The sequence below is a fragment of the Pseudochaenichthys georgianus genome, chromosome 16 (genome assembly GCF_902827115.2).
Source record: "Pseudochaenichthys georgianus chromosome 16, fPseGeo1.2, whole genome shotgun sequence".
In the NCBI taxonomy this organism is placed as follows: Eukaryota; Metazoa; Chordata; class Actinopteri; order Perciformes; family Channichthyidae; genus Pseudochaenichthys; species Pseudochaenichthys georgianus.
The window spans coordinates 18,967,241-18,995,059 of NC_047518.2; the positions used below are offsets into that span (position 1 = coordinate 18,967,241).

At 40.4% G+C, this 27,819-nt stretch overlaps 1 protein-coding gene across 1 annotated transcript in view; it reads left to right on the plus strand.

Moving 5' to 3' along the window:
* LOC117461335 (CUB and sushi domain-containing protein 3-like) overlaps nt 1–27,819 on the plus strand; it is a 262,738-nt gene that overhangs the window by 209,925 nt on the left and 24,994 nt on the right. The window contains 4 exon segments of the mRNA XM_034103156.2: nt 3,253–3,435; nt 8,237–8,413; nt 13,491–13,673; nt 20,910–21,083. Of these exon segments, the coding sequence (XP_033959047.2) occupies nt 3,253–3,435; nt 8,237–8,413; nt 13,491–13,673; nt 20,910–21,083 (717 nt within the window).

Sequence of the window (27,819 nt, forward strand, 5' to 3'; positions counted from 1 at the left end):
CCAACATCAATCTGTTCGCGAGTATTTAAATTGTCAAAGACTGTTTAGTAGTAAACCCCTGTGGAGCAATGGTTGCTGCAGAAAGAGTCTTGGGCCAGTGACCATAAGATGTATCATTATAATGACGCAGTGACTTACCAAGCTAAAGGAACAGGATGATCTGAGATAACCTATGGAAGATTGTACTTAGCCTTTTTTACATCCAACCCGATCACAAAAATACAACTTCTGTAATCCTGTCCTTCTGATTGTTTTAAACAATAACAGGAGATTAGAGGCAGTTTTAAGAAATCAAGACTGATCAGTGATGTTATGACCATATCAATTGCAGACAAAGTACATCATTAAAGAAGTTACTATGTTCGTTACACAGTGTAATATAATAATATTGATATTGCTGTAGGATATAGGTGATGGTAAATCCATTATAAAGTATATTTGAGTTTGTTCTCAAATTGCGACACATGATTGTAGTCTATCATTGCTCCGGATAAGCCAACAAATCTGCATTTTATAGAAATATGAAACCTACGTGGATCACTTCATCAGTTTGAGGCTTGACTAATTCACATTCATTGCAGTAAATATATGTTTCAGCTGTACGAGAAACTGGAAGCACAAAACACAAGTTCGTGTTTTGCTTGCAGGAACAAAAGTATTGCTGCAGCAAATGCCTGGAGAGTTTTAAATAAGTGTGATGTATATGTTAACACCTGGATTTCACAATCACATTAGCACAAACTTCTGCGATGATGAAATTAGAACTCTCGTGTTAGCACAATAAGGAAAAGGATGCTATAATGTGTTTTTAAATGCTTGTATAGTCAAGTTTATTTGCAGAAAGGTTGCTATGCAGACAAATATTTAAATGCTACATTTGTATTCTCAGTGAGTGTTCATCACCAATAGCAACACTATGAATTCCGCAGAAGTCAAGCCCAGCATCAGCAACAGTTCTAACCATCCATGCATCTATCCTTCCTCTCATCTGTCCTCCTTCCTTAATTGGTAAGAGGGGGCTTAAAAATGCTTGCGAAGCCATTCCCCCTTTGTCCTCGTCCGTTGCATGGCTGATTTGAAAGCCTTATTATTTCCTCCCAAAGGCAGCCTGGTGAACGGACATTAACTGAAATTCAAACCAAATTCACCACCATCCCAATTAGAGAGATTATAGCTGTCACATCGCATGCCGAGCCTGGCTGCCTCACCTAACTGAAGGAGACTAATGAAGTACCGACAGCTGCTGTGACGCATACACACATACAGTATATACACTCACAAGTGGACTTGTGTACACGTACGAAGGCAAAAGATGCAAACTAAACATGCACTTGCACAGACAAGTATTTGCAAGTACATGAACCGAGCTACGGGCACTCACATTCCTCAAGCACATTCTCTTACAGACACTCACAGATGTGCAGCACAAAGGTAGGCAACAGTACACGTAGTTGCGCACACACATTGATTGCTAACCACAGCCACACACAAACTAATCATGTCTAGCTGCGAGCTCCTGACCTGACAAATCCAGTTTGTGCACATGAGAGCAGTGGGACGCGTGTATGAGATACGGGCTCTGTGTTTGTGCAGTCAGGCTTTGTCAACAGGTTCAGTATTACTGAAGCTCTCTATAGACAGAGAGCACCAAGAAATGATGCAGGGGTGTGTGCACAGCTCAAGGAATAGGATCTCTCCGCCAATAATGCAGAGATCCTTCACATACAGAACTGTACAGACGGCCACAGTGATCCCTCTGTCTGCCTATCTTCATTTCTGCTTTGTCTGTCGATCTACTGGCTATCGGTTTTCCTTTGATACTCTGTCTTCTGATGCCAAAAATGTTTCTCTTTCTTCCGTTTCATTTCTGTGAGAGAGTGGAAGCAGCGGTAGAAGTGGCAATGGTTGTTATGTGCTAATCCATTTGATTTGAGGGTGTCACCAGTAATGCAAAACCAAAAACCAATATTCACCTTTAGAGACTGTTGTTAAGGGTTCGGCGATCCTTTATATGTTCATATTATCCAATGGTGCTTAGGTGGTTGCCATTTGGAGATTTGATCTCTTCAGAAGTTTTAGAGCTTTACATTTTTTGCAGGCAATAAAGTTAAAGCTAAGTGGATACAAATGTCTTCAGTATGAACATTTTATTTCATAGAAGAAAATAAATAAATGTCTATATATATATATATATACTCTATATTTAATAGCAATGTCTCCCCTATTCAAACACTTGCTCCCTTTTGTGTGTGTGTGCGTGCGTGTGCGTGCGTGCGTGCTCAGGGCGAAAATCAATTATATCAAGAACAGTAACCTACAGTATGGATTACAGACCAATCCTTTGGTGTGAGGGCATGTGGAGAAAGATAATGTTGTGGGCTAGATTATTGGAAAAGAGACGACAGGCTGTTGCTGAATAACTGGCCTCGACGTGCGGACAGTGCTCCACAAATCTGTAAATGCGCAGTAGGATTCAAGCGTTGCATTGTTGGAGAATCCTGTGACCTAAGATTTTCAACGACATAATTACTCATGGTTTCAAGGGCTTAAATAGTGGCATAGGAACAAATGGGGATCACTCCATTAGTCTTTGATATACAATGGGAATGGCATAAAACTGTCCGTAGTTTAGGCATCAATCTGACTCCATAAATGTCTTCTTTCTCCTTTCCTTTTGCGAATATATCCCAACTTCTTTTACTGATCGGTGATGACATGAGAAAATAACTTTACAAGAGATACAGCATCCTTTTTGTGTGTAAATGTATAGATGTGCAAGACAGGTGGTGCAAGACACTTCAAGTTCTGTATGGTCCCTCTCTGAACAAAGACTGGAGAGATAATTCAGGATAATGAAAAAGCATTTTGGCCTCAGAGGTCAAACTGTGTTCATCATTTCTCATAACCACAGCTGGTTGCCTTTGAATGCTGGCCCTGCTGTAACTATGGACAGAAAGCTCCTGGTGTCAAAGCAGTGAAATGTATTGCTCCTCCAGGTTGTTGGCACTGTAACAACTGCTCATTGGTGCATTGGGTGTTTTTTATAGCTGCTTCCTGGAGGTCTCAAAAGATGTACAGTTTTAGTTCAAGTCCTCTGTAGTGTTCCTCTTCTTGACAGGAACACTGCATTGTAATTCAATGCTATAGCAACTTAAAAAGGGCCAATCTTTGGACTCACATAGACAGCTGGAGTGGATGGCATCTTCAGTCTCTCGCTTTCATTGCTCTTTGTTTGGCTATCTCCCAATGCAGGCGACTCAGCAGGCGCCTGTGGGGATCCTGGCACGCCTGCCCATGCCAGCAGAGAGGCAGGACATTTCAAAGTGCGCAGCAAGGTGCGCTTCACCTGCGCCGTGGGACATACACTCTACGGGTCTGCAGAGAGGATCTGCTTCCCCAACGGGACCTGGTCCGGGCGACAGCCGTTCTGCAAACGTAAGAGAAATCTTTCAAATGGGTCTTTGATGTTAAGGGTGATTCATCAGAAGAGGGGGGAAGAAACTCTAACTGTACGGGGCTTTGGGATGTTAGCCTTTGCAGACCACAAACATGCACACAAACATACACAACACACTACAGGAAAGGGAAAACGGAAGAAAAAAAGCATAATAGTGCCTCTTTAAACCTTATTTATACCAGTTACATTTATTTTGAGTATCTTTATAATTTATTTAGGTAGAGTTCCTGCACAAATGCTTTGTTTGAACAAACTACCAGCACAATTATTGGGCAACTATTGGTGTGCAGAATTATTATGCAACTAAATGAGAAATGTTCCCATCTCACTTGATCACTTTCATCTGTTAAAGAGAGAAGAATAAACAAACAACTCAAAACTTACAAATAAACATTTCTGACATTTAAAAAACAAGACCAGATACCAATATAGCCACCCTTCTCTTCCATGGCAGTCACAAGCCTTCCATTCATGGAGTCTGTCAGTTTCTTGATCTGTTGACGATCACCTTTTGTTGCAGCAGCAACTCAAGCCTCCCAGACACTGTTCAGAGAGCTGTATTGTCTTCCTTCACTGTACATCTCTTGTTCACGAAGGGCCCACAAGTTCTCAATAGGGTTTAGGTCAGGTGAGTAAGGGGGCCATGTCATTATTATTTCATCTTTAAGGCCTTTACTGGCTAGCAACGCAGTGAAGTATTTTGATAAATGCAATGGAACATTGTCCTGCATACAAATCATGGTCTTCTTGAAAGACGCAGTTTTTTCCTGTGCCACTGCTCGAAGAAAATGTCTTCTAAAAAATGGCAGTGGATTTTTGCGAGCTGATTTTGAGTCCATCTTTAACCCGAAAAAGTCCAACTAGCTCATCTTTAATAATACCAGCCCATACCAGTACCCCACCTCCATGGTGTCTGAGTCAAAGTAAAGCTCTGTGCCCTTTACTGATCCAGCATCCACTCATCGGGCCGGTCAGAGTCACTCTCATCTCATCCTTTGAAAAAATATGTCTTCAGATATTTCTTGGCCCAATCTTGACGTTTCACCTTATGTGTCTTGTTCAGTAGTGTTCGGGTTTCAGCCTTCCTTACGTTGGCCATGTCTCTGAACACCTTGTACTTCTGGGCACTCCAGGTTGGTTACAGTTCTGGAAGATGAAAGCACTGGAAGATAATGGCTTCCTGGTGGCTTCACGTTAGATTTTTCTCAAATCTTTTCCATTTAATATGCGTCTTTTTTCTCAATATGTTTCTTGCGACCCTTTTGAGTATTTGAGACAAAACGTTTGAAGGTTCTATGATCACGACCCAATATCTTAGCAATTTCAAGATGTTGCATGAAAGACATTTAATTTTTTTTTTGAGTTTTCAGACTCTTTTTTTGGCCATTTCGCACGAGACAAATGAGCTGCGTAATAGTTATGCACACCTTCGTGTAGGGTGTTAATCTCCTTAGGCCAAACCCTCCCTCATTACACAAATACACATCACCTGATATCTTAAATCCAATACGCATTCAAGTTTATACAGCTTGGAGTTGGAAAATATGCATTAAAATGATGATATGGTCCAAATACTCACTTTGCACACAGTGTAATTTGTATAATAGTGTAATAATTGTTATGATTATACAACAATTCAGTAAAGTACCCCAATTTTATTTTGTTTAAAACTGTTTGTGTACTTCTTTTATCCAAAAGTAATGTTTTGGTATATTACATAAACTTGCACCAGCTGTGGTATCAAAAACCGTATGCAGTACACGGGCACCCTGCGAGTCTGAATGAGCACACAGTGTAAAGTCAGGTGCTCATGTGAATCCACACCTACACACACAAATGATTACAAAAGCTCACAAACACAGCACTGTAGCAGATGGATAAGTATCTCTCTGCTGCAGTCTGGTATTTCCTGCCAGCACATGCACTGTGACTAGCTTCCAGATTGCAACCAAAAAATTCATTAATTCTAGACACCTAAAGCCAAGTTCCATTTGTATTGTGATAAATGAATCATTGTGTATTCTGAAGATATTAGTTCACAGAACGACAGCTCCACATCTTGCATGACTTACCCCCAGGGGTCAACCGGATATTGAAGCAAATGTTTGAATGCTTCTGCTCTCTTCCACTTATGGCGCGTTTCCACTGCAGGCCTCGCTCGGTTTGGTTAGGCCTTATTAGGCCCGGCTCACTTTAATGCAGTTTAGGAACTGGGGCAGTTACTATAGTAACGCAGTGTAGGCGGAGCCGTGATGTCATCTTCAATGAGAGCCCCAGAAAAACAACACAGCCGTTAGCTCTTAGCACTCATATCTGTTCAGAAACTAGACAAAAGTTAAACAAGTACAAACCACAGACTGTCTGTGTCATGGCGGATACAGTCGCTGGTTTATTTATGTCTGTATAGGCCGTTGTTGTGAGTGTGGACGGTCGGAGCATATATAACGTTAGCTTAGCCAAGCTCCATTCAGAAAACAAGAAGTCTGCAGACTTGTCAAAGCATTAATTCATGGTTTTTACTAACCGGTATCAGTATGTTGTTACTTCGGCATCATTTTGAAACGTGTATTACAATTAAATCACGGTCAAATTTGTTCATCTTGTTGTACTTGTAGCCCCCTTGCCAGCGATTCTCTCTCTAGTTTAGCATACTCAGCCCGACTCAGCCTGGTTGTTCCTGGCCCTAGAACCACGATTTAGTCGGGCCAGAAAAAAGGTGAAAAAGTAGCCCCGGGCCAAAACTAGGCCAAGTGGAAACGCAACCAAAAACGGGCCCCGCACGGCTCGGCACGCTTAAAGCGAGCTACCCGCTGCAGTGGAAACGCGCCATACTGTCCGTGTGCTAATGTCATTTCTTTATGATTGTCAAATGAACAGGCTCTTCAACTACCCTTTGTGCATTTCCCTGAAGTTAAATTATCTTGGTTCTCCCTCTTTTACTTTTCTGTCTTTTACTCTCTGCGCTGCGTTTCCCTGATGTCAGCCTTTTGTCTTGCTTCTCCCTTGATTGCTCTCCATCTCAATCTTGTTGTCTGGCTTTCTCTCCATCCCCGTCCTCTCCTCAATATGTCCCTCCACTGTCTCTCCCTCTCTCTCCTTTGGTCAGTCTTACATCCATCCTCTCCTTTTACCCAACATCTTTCATCCACAATCTTTTTATCTCTCCATCACCCCGCTGAACTACTGATTTAAAGATTGTTTTAGCTGTCCCTCCACCTCAGGAAGGAGGGGGCAGGAATTCACTGGAGCCTGAATGAGTTTCTGTGCTGTCTGTCTGTGATCTAAAGCCCTGTCTGCAGTTAAAGCCCATCCATCCGTTATCCACAACCGTTCACAGTCTCTGGAAAACAGTCACTGTGGATATTTAGTTTAATATCCATCTTACAGTACCATCAGGGCCCGTTTTGTCTGTCTGTCATCATGTCTGTCTTGAATTATTAAGAGAGGAGCCAAAAAGGCTATAATACTTTAGGTGTGTGTGTGTGTGTGTGTGTGTGTGTGTGTGTGTGTGTGTGTGTGTGTGTGTGTGTGTGTGTGTGTGTGTGTGTGGGTGTGTGTGTGTGTGTGTGTGTGTGTGTGTGTGTGTGTGTGTGTGTGTGTGTGTGTGTGTGTGTGTGTGTGTGTGTGTGTGTGTGTGTGTGTGTGTGTGTGTGTGTGTGTGTGTGTGTGTGTGTGTGTGTGTGTGTGTGTGTGTGTGTGCCTGGGTGGGTCTGGGTGGGTGTGTGTGTGAGTGCCTGGGTGGGTGAGTGCCTGAATGATGTGTTTGCACCATGATTCAATTGTGTGTGTAAGCATGTGATAATTGAGAAATCCCCACAGCGCAACTAGACGTCTGTCTCCTACAAGAATCACTCTTTTTCAGATTTTCCGGGCAATTAGATGATTGAGAGAGCAAATCTGTTTGGTAATTAGACATGATATGGAACAGAAGAACAACACATGACAACAACTCTGTCCTTTCTCCTCTTCAGGGAAACATTTTGGTCGGAGTGTTCTGGAAATGCTAAAACAGATAGTACCAGTAAGCACGCCATTCTGCCTGGTTGCTGAATCCAATGTGTGCTTTAATTTCTCACAAGTGATATTTCATAATTCCAAATAATTCCAAATCTGTTCATAATGTTGCTACATTTTAAACTAAAAGCCCTGTTATTGTTAGATCACAGCTGCCAATGTTCACATTACTCCCATGTTCCTCTTCTTGTTTTTAGACAGCACTAACTGTCATTACCAGGGACGTATTATGAGACATGACAATACAAAAACTGCACTTCATTTACTGGCGAACCATCGATACTGTGATGGGGATTTATGTAACACTACTACATTTGCTCATTAACCTCTCTTAATAAATAGATAGTGCTTTATAGATTTGGGATTCTTTAGTTTAAAGCTCTTAAAACTGAAAAACAGTTCTGCCTCTCCTGATGTGAGGTCCAAGCGTATAATGGTGAACTCTGACACGAGTCAACGATTTCTATCTGCGCTTTCCACACTGTTCCTCCTGAGTGCTAATCGGACTGTGTCAAGAAACAGCAAATATCATATCAGGTCAAAAGAAAAACGGCAATTATTTCATAAATAAATATGACTATTGACACCATTTTGAGGCAATACATTTTTCACAGGCCCTTCATCACCTTGAGACCTTCAGAAGCTGTTGCAGCCACCTTGGAGGGTCCCAGTCTGAGGATGGAATCACTGATATGGAAAATAGAAAATCCATTACTATTTTACATCCCTAACCTCGCCTCCTCTCTTCTCGCCCCGGTGTTACAGCGGTACAGTGTGGGAATCCAACCACACCTGCTCACGGGTGTATTTCTCGCGTGGACGGCACAACCTTCTCCCACTCCATCGTGTACTCTTGTATGGAGGACTACTTCCTCACTGGCTCGCCCACACGCCAGTGCCTCGCAAATGGAACATGGTCTGGAGCAGCTCCAAACTGCACAAGTGAGTTTTATATGCACAAAATAACAGAAACGCAACTGAGCACAATGTATTGTTGCTTGGCTGATCTTCACAACAACAAAATATGCGCTCCCTTTCTGCGTGGCAGTAAATCCTGGCTGCCCAATTACTATCGTCCATGTATGTCAGTATCTCAATAAGAGTCAGCTGTGATTCTTTATAAACAAATTAGACTTATAATGTATACAGTAAAGCAGATAGCCCCCTTTGAAAAGAACTATGACAGACAGGGCTGATTTTCCGTTCCCTATTTCTTCCAAAAGTAGGCGCTCTAAATGATCCACAGAGGTGTTAAATAGGGTATAAGCTTTCAAATAGCGCATCAATCTCTTTGAGCCTTCTCTCCCTGCGAAGCGTCTGAACTGTCAGACATTTTTTATTGTCTGGATCTCAGCAAATGAGCCTTGCAGTAATTAAGAAGTATGCCAATCTATATTCAATTTGCACGAGGGTAACTATCAAACAAAATTACACATTGTTCTTCTCTCTGAAAATCCCCATTTTCTCTTTTTTTCCTCATTCTTCTTTCTTGTTATTGAATCACAAGGAAAGATAAATGGTATGGGCATAATTTTCAATTTTGGAATGAAATGAGTCTCTGGATAGATATACACAGGGATGGAGGGAGGAAGAAAGAAAGATTGAAAGCTGGATTGAATAATAATGATCAAACATTCAGAAAGGCAGAATAGCTTTCCTGCCTCGTTTGCCAACTGTTAACCCTGCTCATCACCAAACGTGTTACTGCTACCCTCCTGTATGCTATCAGGTCACATTTTAGTGGTCAGTTCAGGGGCATCAAAATGCCATCAACATCAACAAGATGCCAAGATTGGCTCAGTGTGCCTTCATTAAGGAGGCAATCATTTTCACGGTTCATAGGTAATCGATCATGTCGGTTACCAAATCAAAGTCACACAACATTCTCAAGGGGAGAGAGAAAATGTATTCCTTTTTTTATGTTTCATAAATGAAATGTATAGAGGATTTTAGGGAATTAGAGAAAGTGCACTAGGAAACATACATGCTCGCTAAACTGTGAAATAAAACCATAGAGCACTTTATAAAACGCACAGTAAACACGGATTATACACAAACGGTTTATCTTGTAACATGCAGCAATCCTGTTGATTTATTCTCCTTTCTTTTTACTTGTTCTTGTATTCTCAATTTCTTTCCTCTCACCATTTAACCACCAGCACAGTCCATGTGGATGTGGGGTAATGGGATGTGGGGATGGAAGATAGCATTAAACGAAGTCATCCGTGCAAAATGCCTATTAGTGCATTTAGCAGTAACCAGTCTGATTCCTAACTCAATCTGATTCCTAAAACCTATTTAATTGACCAACATTTTATCGTATAGTTGTGTATATAAAGCTTCCAAAAAACTAAATTAAAAGTCTGACTAAAACTGAAATAAGTCTAAATTGGTTTCAACATCAATGCTTTGACATAAAAAGGAAATAAACTCTTCATAATGCTGCATCATTTATCACTAACTCGCTTACAATAAATCAGCATAGTTAAAAAACATCATGCAGTTGGACATACAGAGATCTGTTACTGACCAACGCATTTGAATGTTACTTGGAGCAGTTACTGCAGTGCATGTACATTCCCCTGCATTCCTGCCATAACCTATTTTCTCCCAGTAACCTGTTGTTCTGGGAGCAAGTAAATGTTCTAAATTAAACGGCTGTATAGTTGAGTTGTTGAGAAGTCAACAGCCTGCAGCTTCTCTGCATTGTGCTGACTGACTGTTTAAAAAAAAAAAGTACTGCAGATAGACAGAAACATAAACATTTGCATTCATGCACAGTACACACACGCTTTTCCTGTCACTCTATCTAATAAGATCAACTTCCATAGCCAGGAGATATTTTGTGTTGATATACATTTCTCAGCTGTCTTTCATTTCATGCCAGCTGCTTCTGGCTTATGTTGGGAGACACATATCATGCTTAATTTAAGATAATGTATTGCAGTCCAATTTTTGTGGCTCAGATTCAAAGTGAACTGAATAACTGAACTGCCGCAAACAAAAACATTCAAGTATAGATACTTAAATGTGTGCATTCACACATACAGTAATGTAGGTACACTACAACAGCTGTGGAATGTGCATTTACTAAGCTCACAAGTAGGGATAATCTTAAGTACATTTTTATATTATTTTATTCTACTTCTAGCACACTATACTGTATTTCATATGGATAATTTATGATATATATATTTAAAGCATATATTTAAAGCATTAAAGTGTTGTTTTTAGCACGCTGTTAAGATTCACAGATTAAGATTTCTGCATCCAAAACATACAGAGTTAATACATATGCTCCTTTCAATAAAAAAAAAACAAAGTTCATATAAGTGCAGCTGAAATTATGGTTTAAGAATAAATACTTTCAAAAAGAAGCTCCAAATCAATATTCTGGCAGGAAGTAGAAAAACATTCAATTATATGTTAACAAATAATGCTGCCAAATGGCCTTATTCAGGTTGTTTTATTCCAATTTACTCCATCCATTTTTATTCCATACTTTATTGCCATATCAACATGACTGATTTGAATATTTCTCAGTGAGCATCTTAAGCAAAGACAATGCAGGACAAATAGTAAAGCCACTCACTCATAAAGCACATCATACTTTAAAAAAAGTATAAAACAGACAGTTAAAATCCATAACCATAAGTCGTTAAAGCATAAAACAAATGGGTAAAATCAAATCAAATAAAACACGGCAGACCATAGAGAACAACATAGATAAAACACGAGCACCTGTAGGGAAATTAGCAGGAATATCAAACAACCCACTAAATAAAGTGCTTGAAGTGCATTAAAAACATCTGCTCAACAGTACACTTATTTATCCTGCCAAGTGGCCTGCAGTGCTGTTTGGTTCGTGTTTATTTGCAGAATATGTGCCGTTTGGGAACCTGGTTGTTCTGGTCAGTGCTTCTTCAGGCTTGTCTGATAGTAATAACTGTAATTTCTATAAAAACGAAATTATTGGCTGTTAGACTGCACAGCTTAACATATTTTATGATTGCTCATTAACAAAGTGCACATGAGTTTTACCTTTTCATATTTCTAACTAAAGTCGGGATGGAATGATGGGTATAGTACTTAAACTGGATCTGGGATTCATTAAGTAACAAGGATATTGAAACAATTTCTTGTTCAGTTAATTACTATACTGTATGCATGGATAAATACCACTTTCAGTATGAGCAGGAAAATATGTTGTTGCTTGAAGAGTAACTGACCCAAATGAATTCATTATCTGCACAATCAGGAAAGCCCAAGACAGGTTGGTTTTATTTCTCACACAAACCATTTCCATAAAATGCACACAGCAGAGCTTTTGTAAAAAAGAAAAACCATTGACTCAAACATGACTCATTGCTTATCAAACATATCAATCGTAACTATACTGTAATTAAATCAACTGACATAGATTACAGGTGCCATAATGCGGTTACTTTGAGGTGGATGCAAAATGGAATTCCTTATCAGATAGCACACATCAAATAACCATATACACCTGTGCCATAGATCAAACAAACATCAGGGCTACACATATAATCATCCATATAACAAGATTTTCTTTGGGGTACTGTTTTAACTGTTTGTATAAATTCACTAGAAAGTGAGCAGGATTGAACAGCTATTAACTCGAAACCTCAGGTGGTGGCAAAGAGAGATCAGACTTCTCTTCTGTGTTCACAACGAGCCCTCTGATGTATCTCGTCAGGATACAAAGTTATTCACCCAGCGATGATAAATGTGTCCAAGTGTTGAGGTCCTTGGCAGCAGTTGAAAATAAACAAACAAATTGATTTAAGGGAAGAGGCGTTAGCAGGGACAGCCATATGCATCAAACTGGCTTCTTACATTAAAGTGAACAAGTCGGAATGATTTTGTAATAAGTATGCACGAATTAGGTCTGTAAGATTAAACAAGGTCTATGAAAAATCAATCAAATGCAGGCTGGCAATTTACACTTCAGAGATAGCACTAGTTTAAGACCTGACTGTGCTCTGGGCCAACACTCGGCCATCTGTTTACTTTGGAGAAATGGTGCCATAAGAAGAAGCCAAGAATAGCCATGTGAGAAAAGAGACTGCACCAGAATGACTGAGGGAGAGGAGCTTCCCAACAAGAGTTTTTTTTTAATTCAGACAAAATATTTACCAACATCTCCAAAATGATATAACCAGGTGCATAGAAGGGGAATATATAGATAAAACAGAATATAGCTATTAGGAATACTATAACAAAACAGGCGGCACAACGGATGCTGTGTGATTATGCCTAATAGACTAATATGGCTACAGCTGTATAATCAATGCCTGTCAATATCTCCTTTCTCCACATAATTAAACATCATAATAGAAAATCATTGTTTAGTTATTTTTATTTCCCAGCATATGCACAGGCAATCTAATTTCAAAAAAAGCTGCTGCTCAAAACTTTTATATTTAAATGTTGGTGTATTGATAGAATCATGCAAAACTAATACAAGGCTGCTATACAATGGAATTGTCAAGAAGACTTTTATTTAATACCGAATACGTAGTTGCATGTTTATTATACTGTCCAGTGGAAACGTTTTTTTCCCACAATGAACTCCTATTTGGTGGAAAAACTCAAAGATGCTATGTTCAGTAAGCCATGTTCATCGTGCTGTATTCGGCACCAGAAAAACGTTCGGACTAAATATGTGGTCGAGAGGATGATTATTAATCTCCACCCACCATTTTTGCCTTTAGCTGCACAAAATTAGCAAGTGCATGATAATGCCCTGTTGGCTTAAATGAACAAATGCAAGATAAGGAAACCACCAACCTCGCATGGAAAAGCTTAAAAGAAGAACAATTCTATAATGAAATGCATGCCCTCCCTGTCTTCAGAAAATATATTTTAAATGTATGTTTTATTTTAAATATAGGTTATATATCATATTGCAACTCAATGACAACTCAGTATGTCACTGCTCAACACAATTGAATGTGATATCTGATGCAAGTTCCTTATTTTTCACCACCGATGACAGTGATCACCTGTGGCGACCCCGGTATCCCAGCAAACGGACTCAGATTTGGAGAAGAGTTCACGGTGGGCCAGAATGTGACATACATGTGTCAGCCTGGGTACGTGATGATCGGAGAGGACAGCGCTGACGCAAGGACCTGCACCAGCAATGGCACCTGGAGTGGCACCATGCCAGCGTGCAAAGGTAATAACCACCCACAAAATACACACACTCGCATACACTGCATTGTGGACGCTAGACAGTCAACCTTGATAACCATCAGACCGTTCGGTAACGACCTTGGCATCTTGGCTCACTGTCACATGCGAAATAAAGTACATGCTTACTCCCTGAAATCTAATAAGATTAGAAAGCAAGGTGACGCAGAACTTCTATATGGTCGCATAGCGTCATATTGTGTGCTTCAGTGTGATGATAACGGAATTACCAACAACACATAAGGTTGAATCTCAACAGTCACTTCACGAATGCAAATGCAGGCGCCTATATTCGGATGTTAAGTATAAACATACACCCACATAAACATTTCATGCAATTTTGAATGTGTTTTGCAAAATGATGTCCAGTGAATCACTACATTACAGAAGTGCTACTATATTTAATGAGTCCCGAGATAAAAGAAAGCCTCACTCGAAAAGAAAAAAGGGAGGTAATACTTTTTTGGAGCCCTTGATCTGGGACACAGTGATTTCACCCACACCTGCATCTAGAGTTGTTGCACCTGTGCTGGTACCTAGCCAGAAGCTAAAAGTTCCTCTGACACCTCATGATGGATGGCTAACAAGTCCTCTTCATCACAACAAGGATGCCTCTAATTGTACTCCTAACAGTTAATCATTGGCTTCCTCTCTCTAAAAGTTTCTGCGCACGCACTCTATGAGCTTGATTTACATCAGAGTTGGAAAATCCACTAAGAGGACTTAGCTGTTGTACGCCCATCAGCGCTACATCACTCTATGATTTATGACGCTCGAGCAGAGGCATAGATTAGCATGTCTGCCATCGACACCCAAAAGCAAGTATTGCAGGGAAGATTAGCTTGTGCAGCGAACACTACAGCGGCAAAGAGAACAGCCCACGAGGCAAATGTTGGCTTATTGTTGCTAAGGAACTGTACCAAGGCTGCTGCCTCAGTTAGAGAGAAGAAAGGGTGGCGATGTATTTGCCTCTTGAGAAATGGCAACGGAAAAATTAACCTCGAGAGAACAAGGGCAGAGTGTGTGACGGACATGCATATGGGTGGGAACAATGCAGAAATGTGCACAGATAAGTTACAGTAAGGCAAATTATTATGAAAAATCCAACAGACACGATCATCAAATATTAAAAACAATATTCCATTTGATCCTGAGCTGGTCATGCTGTTTACATATATAGTTTAGATAATGCTGTTATTTGCAGAAGTACTCTGTGTCTTCACTTTTCCTTTGCTCAACTCACATGGAGCTGTGGTTTTAAGCCACACACTTCTTGCCCTCCTCCGGCTCCCTGTAAAACCTTGCCCAGAACTTAACAACATCCAAACTGACACTGATTTGTAATATTTCATGGGCACCTTTCATTATTAATGCCCCCTTTTCTGCAGTTGTTGGTTGTATCTATGGTCGCATCACTGTTACATTTGTAACAAAGGGAGACTGTGTGTGTGTGTGTGTGTGTGTGTGTGTGTGTGTGTGTGTGTGTGTGTGTGTGTGTGTGTGTGTGTGTGTGTGTGTGTGTGTGTGTGTGTGTGTGTGTGTGTGTGTGTGTGTGTGTGTGTGTGTGTGTGTGTGTGTGTGTGTGTGTGTGTGTGTGTGTGTGTGTGTGTGTGTGTGTGTGTGTGTGTGTGTGTGTGTGTGTGTGTGTGTGTGCACGCACTCAGCCCCGGTGCTGCTCCTCTGGGTGGGGGGGTGGTGTGTGTAGAGAAACCCTTGAGCCTAGCCACCATCGTCATCACACACTCACTGTGCATACATACAATGATATGAGGGCATTCAATTACACAAGTGTCTCTCTCATGCACACATAGACACGGACCTTCCCATTTGCTCCCACCGCTGTCTGACCGGTATGGATTAGTCAGAGAGCAGAGGGTCCCTCCTCACCTCCTCTTAGTCTCGTCGCTGCTCTTACTTACTTACTCTTTTTCACAAGGGGTTTATTCATTTTTCAAGTTTGATTAAACAGTGTGTGCTCTATATAATTGTTTTATATGTGTCATTCTGGATTGGGGTATAGAGCTTAGATATGTTATGCTTTATTTTCTCCTTGTCGTTGCTCGTTTCCTCTCCTTTGGTCTATTTCTAAGACTATCTAGGACAAGCAATAGAACAGCCCGCTGGTAATCACAGCCTTTTTATTATCTCTCTCACTGACATCCCACGCAGCAAGATGTCTAAGAAAAAGACTGACAACATTTCTATTTTCAATATTTATTGCATCTGAAACTGAAAACAATGCCTCTTCCAATAAGATCGCTTGCCTTTTTCTTTTGCATGATTGGGTTCAAGTTGAAGGTGCAGCAGTCGGGGGGGAAATTGTCATGATGCGGGGCATCTGTCATCTTGTCATAGATTCAGATGATGTGCCACAGGGATATGAGCCGATATTCCACGGAAAGAGTGGAAGAGAGAGAATTTGAGGCTAAATAGTCAAAGAGGTTTTTACGTGTGCCGACTGGTTGCATAATATTAAACACAGTGTGTACACATCAGTGATGGCCACACTGTTTGTGTGGGATTGCATACACACAATGCCAGTGACGCATCCTAAGCCTCGCCCGGCAAGGATTCAGTTTGAATCCCAGGTTTGGCGTGTTCAGCTAAGAGGCACTAATGCTGCTTAGAACTACTTAGGAAAATGGGGACACTCTTCACTTCCCATTCATTTCTGCCTGCCACCCATGCCTTTTTTTCCCTTTTTATATAAAGTCATTTTTGATGCCGTGCTTATAGGATTATCAGGCCTACTCCTCTAATCAGCTAAATGTGCCTACTTACTTTCCTTTCTTTCACACGGACAAGACTGTAGAGGCACACATACACACCTAAAACAACGTTCTACTTTACAGCATCCAACCAGGCAGACGTAGTTTCAATGAAGTGGTTCTTTTCCCTCAGGTTCTAGAGCAACAACATGAAATCCCACAACGAAGGCAATTTTTATGTCAAAGAAAAACAATTACATTACATAAAAAGAAGTTGAAAAAACATACTGCCACATCAGTGGCAGTATGTCTTTAATTTAGTATTCATCATGGCCAAAATATATTTTCCAAATATAGCATACATCTGAAGCATATAGATTGTATACTGCTGCCATTGGAAATATTTTCGAATCTGCTGCCAAACAACAACAAAAGATGGTTCCACCTTGGAGAGAATGTGAGAATATCCCACTGTGGCTTGCTCCACATTACTGTAAGTTATGTAGAGGCAAAACAGTTGTCTATCATGTGCCCACCTCAAATTAACACTATCCTAAGAAAGGAAGCCTTGTTGCAGCAATGTATCAAATCAAATCAAGTTTTATTTATGTAGCACATTTAAAAGCGATTTTTGGTCGAGCCAAAGTGCTGTACATGTAATAAAAACACATTACTACAATCACAATAAAAGACAATAATTTACAACAGAAATATACAAAACACAGGGAATTGTCAGGAGTCGTGCAACTGTAGTATCATGTATGTCCACATTGTTTGCCTTTATTCTCTCTATACATCATAGTTTTAAAGGTCTCATCATATGCTTTTCCGGTTATTACCCGTCCCCTTGTGTTATGTAGCTTTCTCTGCATGTAAACGATCTGCAGAGTCACAAACCCTCAAAGTACACCCTGTAGCGAGTAAAACTCTAACACAGAAAATACGTGTCTATGTTGCCTCAGAACGCCTCGTTGGAGATTTTTATTTTTCCATTTTTTTCTTCCGGGGCCTATTGACGTCACTAAGTCCAAATGGACCAATTGGCACACAGCTATAGAACAATAGGCACACCCTCTGCCAGGGTGGACTCCCGAGCAGCTGAGGAGTCCGGCCCGCGTGAGATGGATTTCCCGCTGTGTTTCCCTGGATGCTGGATATAGACTAAGTGCCATCGTTAGGGGACATTACAGAGCTCACGAGTCCGCCCCGCGAGGTCCCCGGAGTGGACAGTGTGAAGTGAATTTCCTGCTGTGTTTAACCAAGAAACGACATCAGTAATCCAGCTCACACTGTCCGCTCCTCGAGCCCCACAAGGCGGAGCAGCGAGCCCTGCAACGTCCCGCCAACACGGCACCCAGACCCCACGCAGCATTCTCATCTGTTTGTCATTACTGGTGTCATTTTCTGATGTTCAGCTGTAACGGTGGTTGACTAATCAGAACAGAGTGGGCGAGCTGACCAATCAGAGCACAGCGGGCTCATAGGGAGGGGGGGGGCAGGAGCTCCAACAAGGCGTATAGGACAGAGAGTGAATACACATACTATACAGCAGGGGTCTCAAACCTTTCTTCATCAGAGAGCTAGTTTGAAAAAAAGAAAGTGGCCAAGAGCTACTTGCATCACATCGCTTACATTTATTCACATAGCACTCATCAGTTGAATTAAGCTATACTTTTGTACACGTGTGAAATTGCAATATACCTAAAGCTTATCAAAAATCTTAACTTCACATCAAGGTCCAAGAAAACGAAAATGTCTCACATATTATTATGGCCCACATAGTAAGTACATCACTGAGAATTCACATACATGTCCTTAATCACCACCTTACAAGCATTTCACTCTTTTTTTACAGTTAGTGAGATGAATGGCACTGCATGGAGTCCACCGTAGAGGTGTATGCGTGTACCCACTTAGGTTCACTCTAATAGAGTCATTTCAATGTTCATCAGTCAGTCTTGTTCTGTATTTAGATTTCATGACATCCATGTCAGAAAAAGCTGCTTCGCAAAGGTCTGTAGAACAGAACCAAATAAAGCAGTTATTTTCAGTGCTACTTGGTGATGTTCTTATAGTTTTCTGGGTCTTCAAGGCTCCAGAAATGTTGTGAGTTTTGCTAAGACTTAAGCTAAACATTATTTTGGAGATCTCCACAGGATTGACACTGAACAGTGTCTTGACAATAATTATAAACCATCATAAATCAATTGTATAGGTCTAGCCTCCCTATATCTGTGTGTGAAATTGTTCCATCCTCAAAAAACGAATACTTCTGGCATCTAGCTGCAGCTTCTAGCTACGGTCTTCTGTTAAAAAAAGACACTGAATGTCTTGAATGTGGCATCACACACACATCATATGTGTAATTCGTTGCACAATTCAAACTGGATCAAAAGATAATCTTTCTCTCTCCATTGACTTCAATACATGATTTTTCCGAAATAAGGTCCCATGGAGGTCCCACGGAAGGGGAGGGACTTCGCCACTCTATTCGTGTGACAGAACAAATTTGAAAAGAAAAAACGTTATTGTCCAGCCGCGTCCGAAAAATCAATAAGCAACCTTACTACGTTATAATCGATAATCGAGCGGCGAGCTACTGAAAAGCTGCCCGACGTGTTGGAGAGCCCTGCTATACAGAGATGCTGTATGAGAAACCAATGTGATTTTGGAACATTGAACAGTGTAAATCTATTTTAGTAGACCTCAACAATGGAATTATGTTCAGTAGAAATGGCCAAGACATGGAACCTTTAAATAATTGTATTTTAATCAAAGTAAGTCTTACTGTGGTCGTCAGCAATAGCGTTTTAGTTCAACTGTGGATGATTATATTTCCAATAAGTTATCGCTTGGTTTAATTCTAAAATCTTACTCTTAGCACATCCAGACTGGTCTTACATTTTCAACATTTCCATAGACTTTGCCTTCACATTCTACGTATTTTGAAATGTGAAAAATGCTGTTTTGTTGTTGCTGCCAAAACACTAAACACCTTAACTTTAGTCATGGTGTTAACATGGTGTTAACATGACAGTTTGTAAACTAAACATCTGATCTTGACTGACAGTTTGCTTGGATATACGCAGCCTGACTGAAATGCCTTGGCTTGCATGAGTATGTCTAAAAGATGAAGAAACTTGGGGAAATTATGGGTGTTGAGGGAGGATAGTAATGGTATAAAACAACTGCTATAATTTATTCATATCCCTAAAACCCATATCCCATCTGGGTCCCCATGGGTTCATCTCCAAGTGTGTCGGAAAAAACTCTGAGCTTTATTTTGCATTCACTCATTACATTTGTTGAACAAAAAGTGTACAGCTTACACAGACACAAGATGTCATTTAGTTTGTCATAGAAATAATTCAGTTAACAGAAAAGGCAGAAAAAACCCACACAGACAAAACACAGACAATTTCCCCCGGGCTAAATAATCCACATTATGTAGAATGGGGAATTTGTGCCACCTCTGTTGCCTTGTGACATCTGCAAAAAAGCCCTGGAATGTAAAGCATAACAGATTGGACAGGTTGTTTTTGTTTAACCAGCTTGAAGGCTAACTTCCGTCCTGTTGTGTCTTAAAAAGATGTAACACTTATGCCCCCTGGGACACTTTATCATTCAGAATTTAATGGGAAAACGAAACCTGTAAAAATAACAATCTATTGGATTCAAAGTGATTTCATTACAATTGTTTAATTATCTTTAACACCACCATCACCGTCTCTCTCCATCACTGCCACCTCCATTTATACAATTTTGATTAGAAATGGAAAGACCAGGAATTTGCCATATCCCTTTAAATCCACATAAATCCTAGTAATTATCTCCAAGCTTCAACAGTGTCTTGTATCTCTCCCTGTAAATGTTTTGTTTAATTGTACAAAGATAAAAGCAACCAACAGTGTTGTTATAAGGACCTTTTCTAATCCTTTACGCTTGCATCCAGGGGTGTATAACTGCATCTTCTCAAGACAATAACATTTATCCAATGAAGTAATCTTGCTTTAGTTTTTACTTTGAAATATCTTGAACAAAACATTTATTACGGGTGGGACTATGAGAAAGATCCATACACTGTACCATCCATGCACAGTACCCCAAACATATCAAGGATTTCAATTGCACCTCAAAACTCCTTTATCTTAGCTTCCGACCCTCTACTGCTGTTGCACACAATATGCAGCAATTATTGTTTTAAACTTTAACCTTAGAAATGTCTATTTCTTTGCACTATAGTCGCAATATTTTTAGTTTAAAATTCGCAATGACTTATCCTAGACATTTCTATATAATCGATGTTTAATGAATTAAAGCTAATTCAGTTTCCCAGCTGTATTTTTAACATGTGGACACTTTTGTCTCTCAATAAGGACCGGCTGTGCTCTGATGTGTGTCTTTCTTTTTCTCTACAATGCTTTTGATCCTGGTCTTCTCTAGAACATGACTAACAAGTTGTCTGCATTGATTTGTATTTATTAAGCTTGACTGTGCCCTCACTCTTCCCACAGTGGTGACGTGTCCTACACCCCCACCCATATCCAACAGCCTCCTGGAGGGCTCAGTGCTGGAGTGGGGTACCAGCGTGAGCTACAGCTGTCTGCCAGGCTACGAGCTGTCCTTCCCCGCTGTGCTCACCTGCACAGGGAACGGGAGCTGGAGCGGAGACCTGCCTCAGTGCCTGCGTGAGTCACCACTTTGCACTTTCATGATAATTATAATGATGATTAGAGAGGTCTCTAGAGGAGGTTTCCTTATGTTGAGACTACCATGGCCTTGCTGGCATTTCTGTGGGAGTCTGACACATGGTTATTTGCACAGTGGGCTAAATTGGATCTTTTTGCTTTCTGCCACCTTTTTCAAAGTGATCAAGCATGTGAAATGTTTGACCCATAATTGAAATCTGGCATCTTCTTGCTTTCTCTCTTTAACTATCTGTTGAATAGGAATTCATTTAAAATGGTAATAAAGGTACAAAATAACAATGTGTACCCTATTCCTTATGAACCATGTTTTTTACCACTGTGAATGGAATTTGTGGAAAACATGGAACTCTTAGGGTTATTAAAATCCACCGTCCAAACATTGAACACACTTATGTTGTGCAGTTTAAAAAAAGCTACATTTACTTAAATGGTCTCCGTATAGGGATATACCTGCATGCTATTTTACAACTTGTTTAATTCATTGAGAACATTTGTTATGTTGCTCTTCTTGCAAGCCCCTTCTACAGAGAGGTTATCTCAAGTTAATGAAAGTCATGAATAATCATGGGATTTAACATCAGGGCCTAGGTGGAAAAGTAGAATTAGGATACAAGTATAATGAGACAGTCTTGCAGAGATGAGGAAGAAGGATTATCAGTGTAGCTCCGATCTGTTCATCTCATGTTTTCCTTTAAAAAAAATCTAATAATGAAAAATGACAAGTTTGAGAAGGACATTGTATCCTACCTGTTCATAAGCGTCAATTAATATTTCATGATTCGTACATGAAGATGAGCCTCCAATTTACATTTTGATTAAATGAAAAGTGATTGACCTCTAGCCCTAGAGTCAAAGCTCCAGTGATTATGGAGATGATCATCTGAGGCTGCGGCCCCACGAGGACGAATTCGGTCGTTTGCGTTACTGTTTAGTGTCATATAGACCGTTCGGCCACACGAGGACGACCGAATATGGCACTAAACGACTGAGGAAACGACAACGGGTCCCAAGGTGGATAGAAATGCATACGCCACTCTCTGGGGGGTCAAACAGCTCCGTGTGTGCGCCCTATACGGACATTTTCAGATCACTGATAGTGATTGCGCAATAGCCCCGCCTCTCCCCACCTCTTCTGCTCACCTCCGCTTACCCCGCGCCAGTGCTGAAGTGTTTCGCCACCAACAACAACAACAATGGCGGATCGCAGAGTTGCTATCGTGCTCCGGACGCTATTGACCATGCTACAGTTGTTTGTGCAACATCTACAGCAATAATGATGAGGCAATAGCCCCGCCTCTCCCCACCTCTGCTGCTCACCCCCACGTCAAAGTAAACTGCATCCTGAATTCAGATTATTTATCTTTCTCTCGCGAGTGAAGTCTAATCCGACAGGACGGAGACACGCAGCTCTGCTCACCTACAGCTCCTCCCGCTGCAGCAAAACACACACTTCAAGTCAGATCATCACCCTTAGCTATTTTAATTACCTCTCAAACTCCCTAAACTAGTTATAAATATGTTTATTTTTTACTGTCGGCCGGGTCACTCATTACTGGATCAGCTGCTGCATGAGACAGACACTGACGCTGTCCGAAGAGAAGGAGGAAAAAGAGAGGCTCCGTGTATTTTATCATTATATTATATAGAGTCGTTATTCATTTGTTTTAAAGCTCAATAAATAACAAAGAAGACCTTTGACCGGCACTTTTATAATTTTGTCCGGAAGATTTCAACTTTAATACACGCTGACTGGCGAAAAACTCTGCCCGGTTCCCTCGGCCCCCACCGCGGAGAATAAACAGAAGGGCAACCATGACAACCATGCTTCTTCGCTGCTTTTGTGGAGGAAGTTACAGCGCCACGTAGAGGCTCCTGCATATGTACTGCAGCTTCTCCAGCGGTTGGAGCTAAACGGAGCGGTCTCGTGTGGGCAGACACTATCCGGATAATTATTGCATGTGGACGGAAGCCGTTTGCGATTGCGTTTGCGTTAATCCTATGCGTTTAGCCGTTTTCGTCCTCGTGGGGCCGCAGCCTGAGTGGCACCACAAGTGGGGTGTCTGATGCTCTTTACTACATTACGACCATCAATCATCTTCACAGGCATAATAAGAACCCCTGGGATTTATGACTGCTCAAGAGTGTCTCTGTCATCAGAATCATTTTAGCTTTGTATCAGTCAGACAGAAATTAAATATAAAGAAGAATGTTAGTGAGGACCACATATAATAAAGACACATGCCACTAAAAAAAGATGAATGCCTCAGGGAACTCACGCACCGTCAGAAAATAAAACCCTCTCTCTTTTCCTCTGTACCCAAATCGCTAAAAACGGGGCTACAACGGAGCTGATACAGATTTGCGTCCGATATGACGTAATATCGGAAATGTAGGCTGGCTTTACACCCACGGCCCTATCAGAAACGTTGCTATCAGAAACAATGCCCGACTGTTTTGGATGTAATATGGTCGGTGTTTACATTAGCATCGCTAACACTCAGAGCTAGCCTGTACTGCACAGAGCATGTGTGAAGAAGCAGGACATAAAAAAGAACTCACCTTGTGGTATAACCGGCAAGAGAGAAAGCCTTTGAGCTCCATACTGTTTCAGAAATAATCCTTGATAATCCATGATATGGCGTTTCATCACCGCAGTATTTAGCTTAGACAGCTCTGCCGGGTCCCGCATGAACTCAGCCCCTTCCTTTTTTTTATCAATTTTTTTTTTTTAAAGCTTTAAACCCCAAATCAGCACTTTTGAAACAGGAAGTGAAATAGAGGGATATGAGGCATGGATAGAATGGGTGATCTGTTTTGTATTTTGAGCAAAACACTTTTTTATATTTTTCTATATATCTGAGAACTATGCTATTGCCTTAAATAGCATGATAGGTCCACTTTAAGCATTATATTAATTGATTATAACAGCCTTTTGCAGGGAATCTCTGCCATCAGATCGCTGCATGCATTTATTTTTGCTGACAGTAACTGTTAATTGCTGACTTTAAGTAAGAGTTTATGAATTAAGATCATGATAAAAATAAAGTCTGGGATTAGGCAAGGCAAGTTTATTTATATAGCACTTTTCAACACAAGGCAATTCAAAGTGCTTTACAAAAAATGAAAATGGCATTTAAAAAAAGTCATTAAAAAGAAAAGCTAATAAAATAAACATTAAAACAAAAAATACATGGATAAAAAGTCTTCAGCCTGGATTTAAAAGTAGTAAGAGTTGCAGCGGACCTGCAGGTTTCTGGGAGTTTGTTCCAGATATTTGGAGAATAATAACTGAACGCTGCTTTACCATGTTTAGTTCTGACTCTGGGACAGAAAGCTGACCAGTCCCTGAAGACCTGAGAGATCTGGATGGTTCATAATTTAGCAGGAGGTCAGAAATGTATTTTGGGCCTAAACCATTCAGTGTTTTATAAACCAGCAGCAGTATTTTGAAATCTATTCTTTGACACACAGGAAGCCAGTGTAAAGACTTCAGAACAGGAGTGATGTGATCCACTTTCTTAGTGTTAGTGAGGACTCGAGCAGCGGCGTTCTGAATCAGCTGCAGCTTTCTAATAGATGTTTTAGTGAGACCTGTGAAGACACCATTGCAGTCGTCCAGTCTACTGAAGATAAAAGCATGGACAAGTTTTTCCAAATCCTGCTGTGACATTAGTCTTTTAATCCTAGATATGTTCTTTAGGTGATAGTAGGCTGATTTAGTAACTGTTTTAATGTGACTGTTGAAACTCAGGTCAGAGTCCATGACTACACCTAGATTTCTGGCTTATCTGTTGTTTTGAACATCGCAGACTGAAGCTCAGCGCTAACTTTTATACGTTCTGCCTTGGCTCCAAAAACCATTACCTCAGTTTTATCTTTGCTTAATTGGAGAAAGTTCTGACACATCCAGTCATTTATTTGTTCAATGCACTTACTCAGTGTTTGAATTGGAGCAGTCTCCTGGTGAAATTGTTACGTACATTTGTGTGTCATCTGCATAGCTATGGTAACTTATTTTGTTGTTCTTCATTATCTGAGCCAGTGGTAGCATGTAGATGTTAAAGAGAAGAGGCCCCAAGATGGAGCCTCGAGGAACCCCACATGTCATATTTGTCAACTCAGATGTGTATTTATTTACCTATAGAAACAAAGTTGTTTCTGTCCTTTAAGTAGGATTCAAACCAATTTAGAACTGTTTCCGAAAGTCCCACCCAGTTTTCCAGTCGGTCTAGTAATATGCTGTGGTCAACAATGTCAAACGCAGCACTGAGATCTAATAATACTAACACTGAAGTTCTGCCACTGTCTGTGTTTAAGTGGATGTCATTGAAGACCAGTGGATGACATTGAAGACCGCATTAAGGTCTCTGTTTTTGTAATAAATTCAACAGACAAAGTTTGGTGCTAGTGGCTGTATTTTATCAGGCGGACCCAGCCCCATTTGTGTATTTAGCATCTGAGATCCAGCTGACAGACTGCTAGTGTGTGTGACCATGCAACTAGAAGCACAGTACTTTGTGCAGCCATTCGCTCTTTCAAATGGCCACATCGCACTTTATTGTATTACTTGTAAGTCAATGTGCACCCTGCTGTCTGATATATTTCCTGCTTAACAGTAAATGATGGTATTTGTCTGTTATGGCCAGACAAGTAACCAACTGCCTGTTTGATTGAGGTGCGCTGGATCTGGTCCTGAGATGTTACAATGGGTAAAGAATGTCATGTGGACATACAATGGATAAGGTTCCACGTGGTTAATTGTCCATGTCTTCTTGCTGTCTATTGCAAATATGATGTCACCCCTCAACACACTACAATCATTTTTCCACATCAGCATTTCCAAATCAACCTCTTGCAGCTCTGTGAGCGAGTAACCTTTATGTTCCATGATGTACTGTAAGTGTTCACTGTCTCTTAGCACAGGATTGTTTTTGAGATAATAATTACATGTATTTGCTATGCTATGCCGACCCATAAGACAGTTTCCACTTAGGGGAGTCACGACAGACCAGAATTGAACACAACTGATATATTTATCTGTGGAAATTTGATATGATGCTAATAATACACACATGAAAATATTGTGTTATCCCTTTGCAAGGACTCTTCAATGTCTCTTTTGCTTTTTTTCCTCCAACCTCCTTCCATACGCAAGAAACAAATGAGTGACATTCATTTAAAAAAAAAAAAGACACTCCCTGAAAATAATGAGTGACAGGCTGATAGTGACCCGATAGAAACTTTATTATTCACTTAATCACTGATTGAGATGATGAAGCTAACTTAATCTCATACATTCATGGGATTCATGTAACAGTAAGACATAGAATACGTGTGCACCCACATGCACTATTTTTGCTTTGATATGCTGTTGTAAATACTTCTGTTGTCTGCTGTGTTCAGACTCAAGTCATGTTTGTGTTGCCACATTCAGGACCTTCAGTGTCCTTTTTTTAACAGAAGACCATTGCTGGAAGCTGCAGCTAGACTGCAGAAGTATTCGTTTTTTGTTTTTGAGGATGGAACAATTCCACACACAGATATAGGGAGGCTAGACCTATACATATTTATTATGGTTTATAATTTAATGTCAAGACAAGGAAGAAGAAGAAGAAAAAGATGGCTGAACTGTTCAGTGTCAATCCTGTGGAGATGGAGGTGGAGGTTATAAATCTCCAAAATCATGTTCAGCTTAAGTCTCAGTAAAACTCACAACATTTCTGGAGCCTTGTAGACCCAGAAATCTATAAGAACATTCACCAAGCAGCACTGAATATGTCTGCTTTATTTGGTTCTGTTCTGCAGACCTTTGTGAAGCAGCTTTTTCTGACATGAATGTCATGAAATCTAAATACAGAACAAGACTGACTGATGAACATGTAAATGACTCTATTAGAGCAAACCTAAGTGGGTACACTCCAGCATACACCTCTATGGTGGACTCCATGCAGCGCCATTCATCTCGATAACTGTAAAAAAGAATGAATGCACTTATTTGACCATAAGTGCATACAATGCTTGTAAGGTGGTGATTAAGGACATTTATGTGAATTTTCAGTGAAGTACTTACTATGTGGGCCATAATAATATGTGAGAAATGTTCGTTTTCTTGGACCTTGATGTGAAGTTAAGATGTTTGATAAGCTTTAGGTATATTGCAATTTCACACGTGTACAAAAGTATAGCTTAATTCAGTGGTTCCCAAACTTGTTGTGCCCAAGGCACACCAAAGGACAAGTCAAAATCTCAATGCACACCTATTGTGCAAAATAGCCCTGATAACACGTGTTATCACTCATATGTAAAATATCTGTAAATGTGCATAATTATTTACAAATGCCAAATAAAATGTAACAAAGACAACTATATTACTCATGAAATATTTAGTAACGAAATATTTCAGAAATGAATTTGAAACGTTATCAAATTAGGCTTCATCAAAGCAGCAACACACTCATTTAAACCAGACAGGTCACAACATTAAAAATGAGACAAAGGAAATTCAGCACAGATAACTGTCAATGCAAGGAAGCTGCACGGTCCATGGTCCTGAACTACACATTATAAATGTAACATTTCAGCAGAGTCGTTACTAAAAAAAAAAGTTATACATTACATATTACATATTACTTAAGTATTACACTACTTCGTTACTCTCTACATAAAGTAACTTACTTTACTCGCAGGGCCGGCCCGCCCCTCCCTGCAGGCAGAT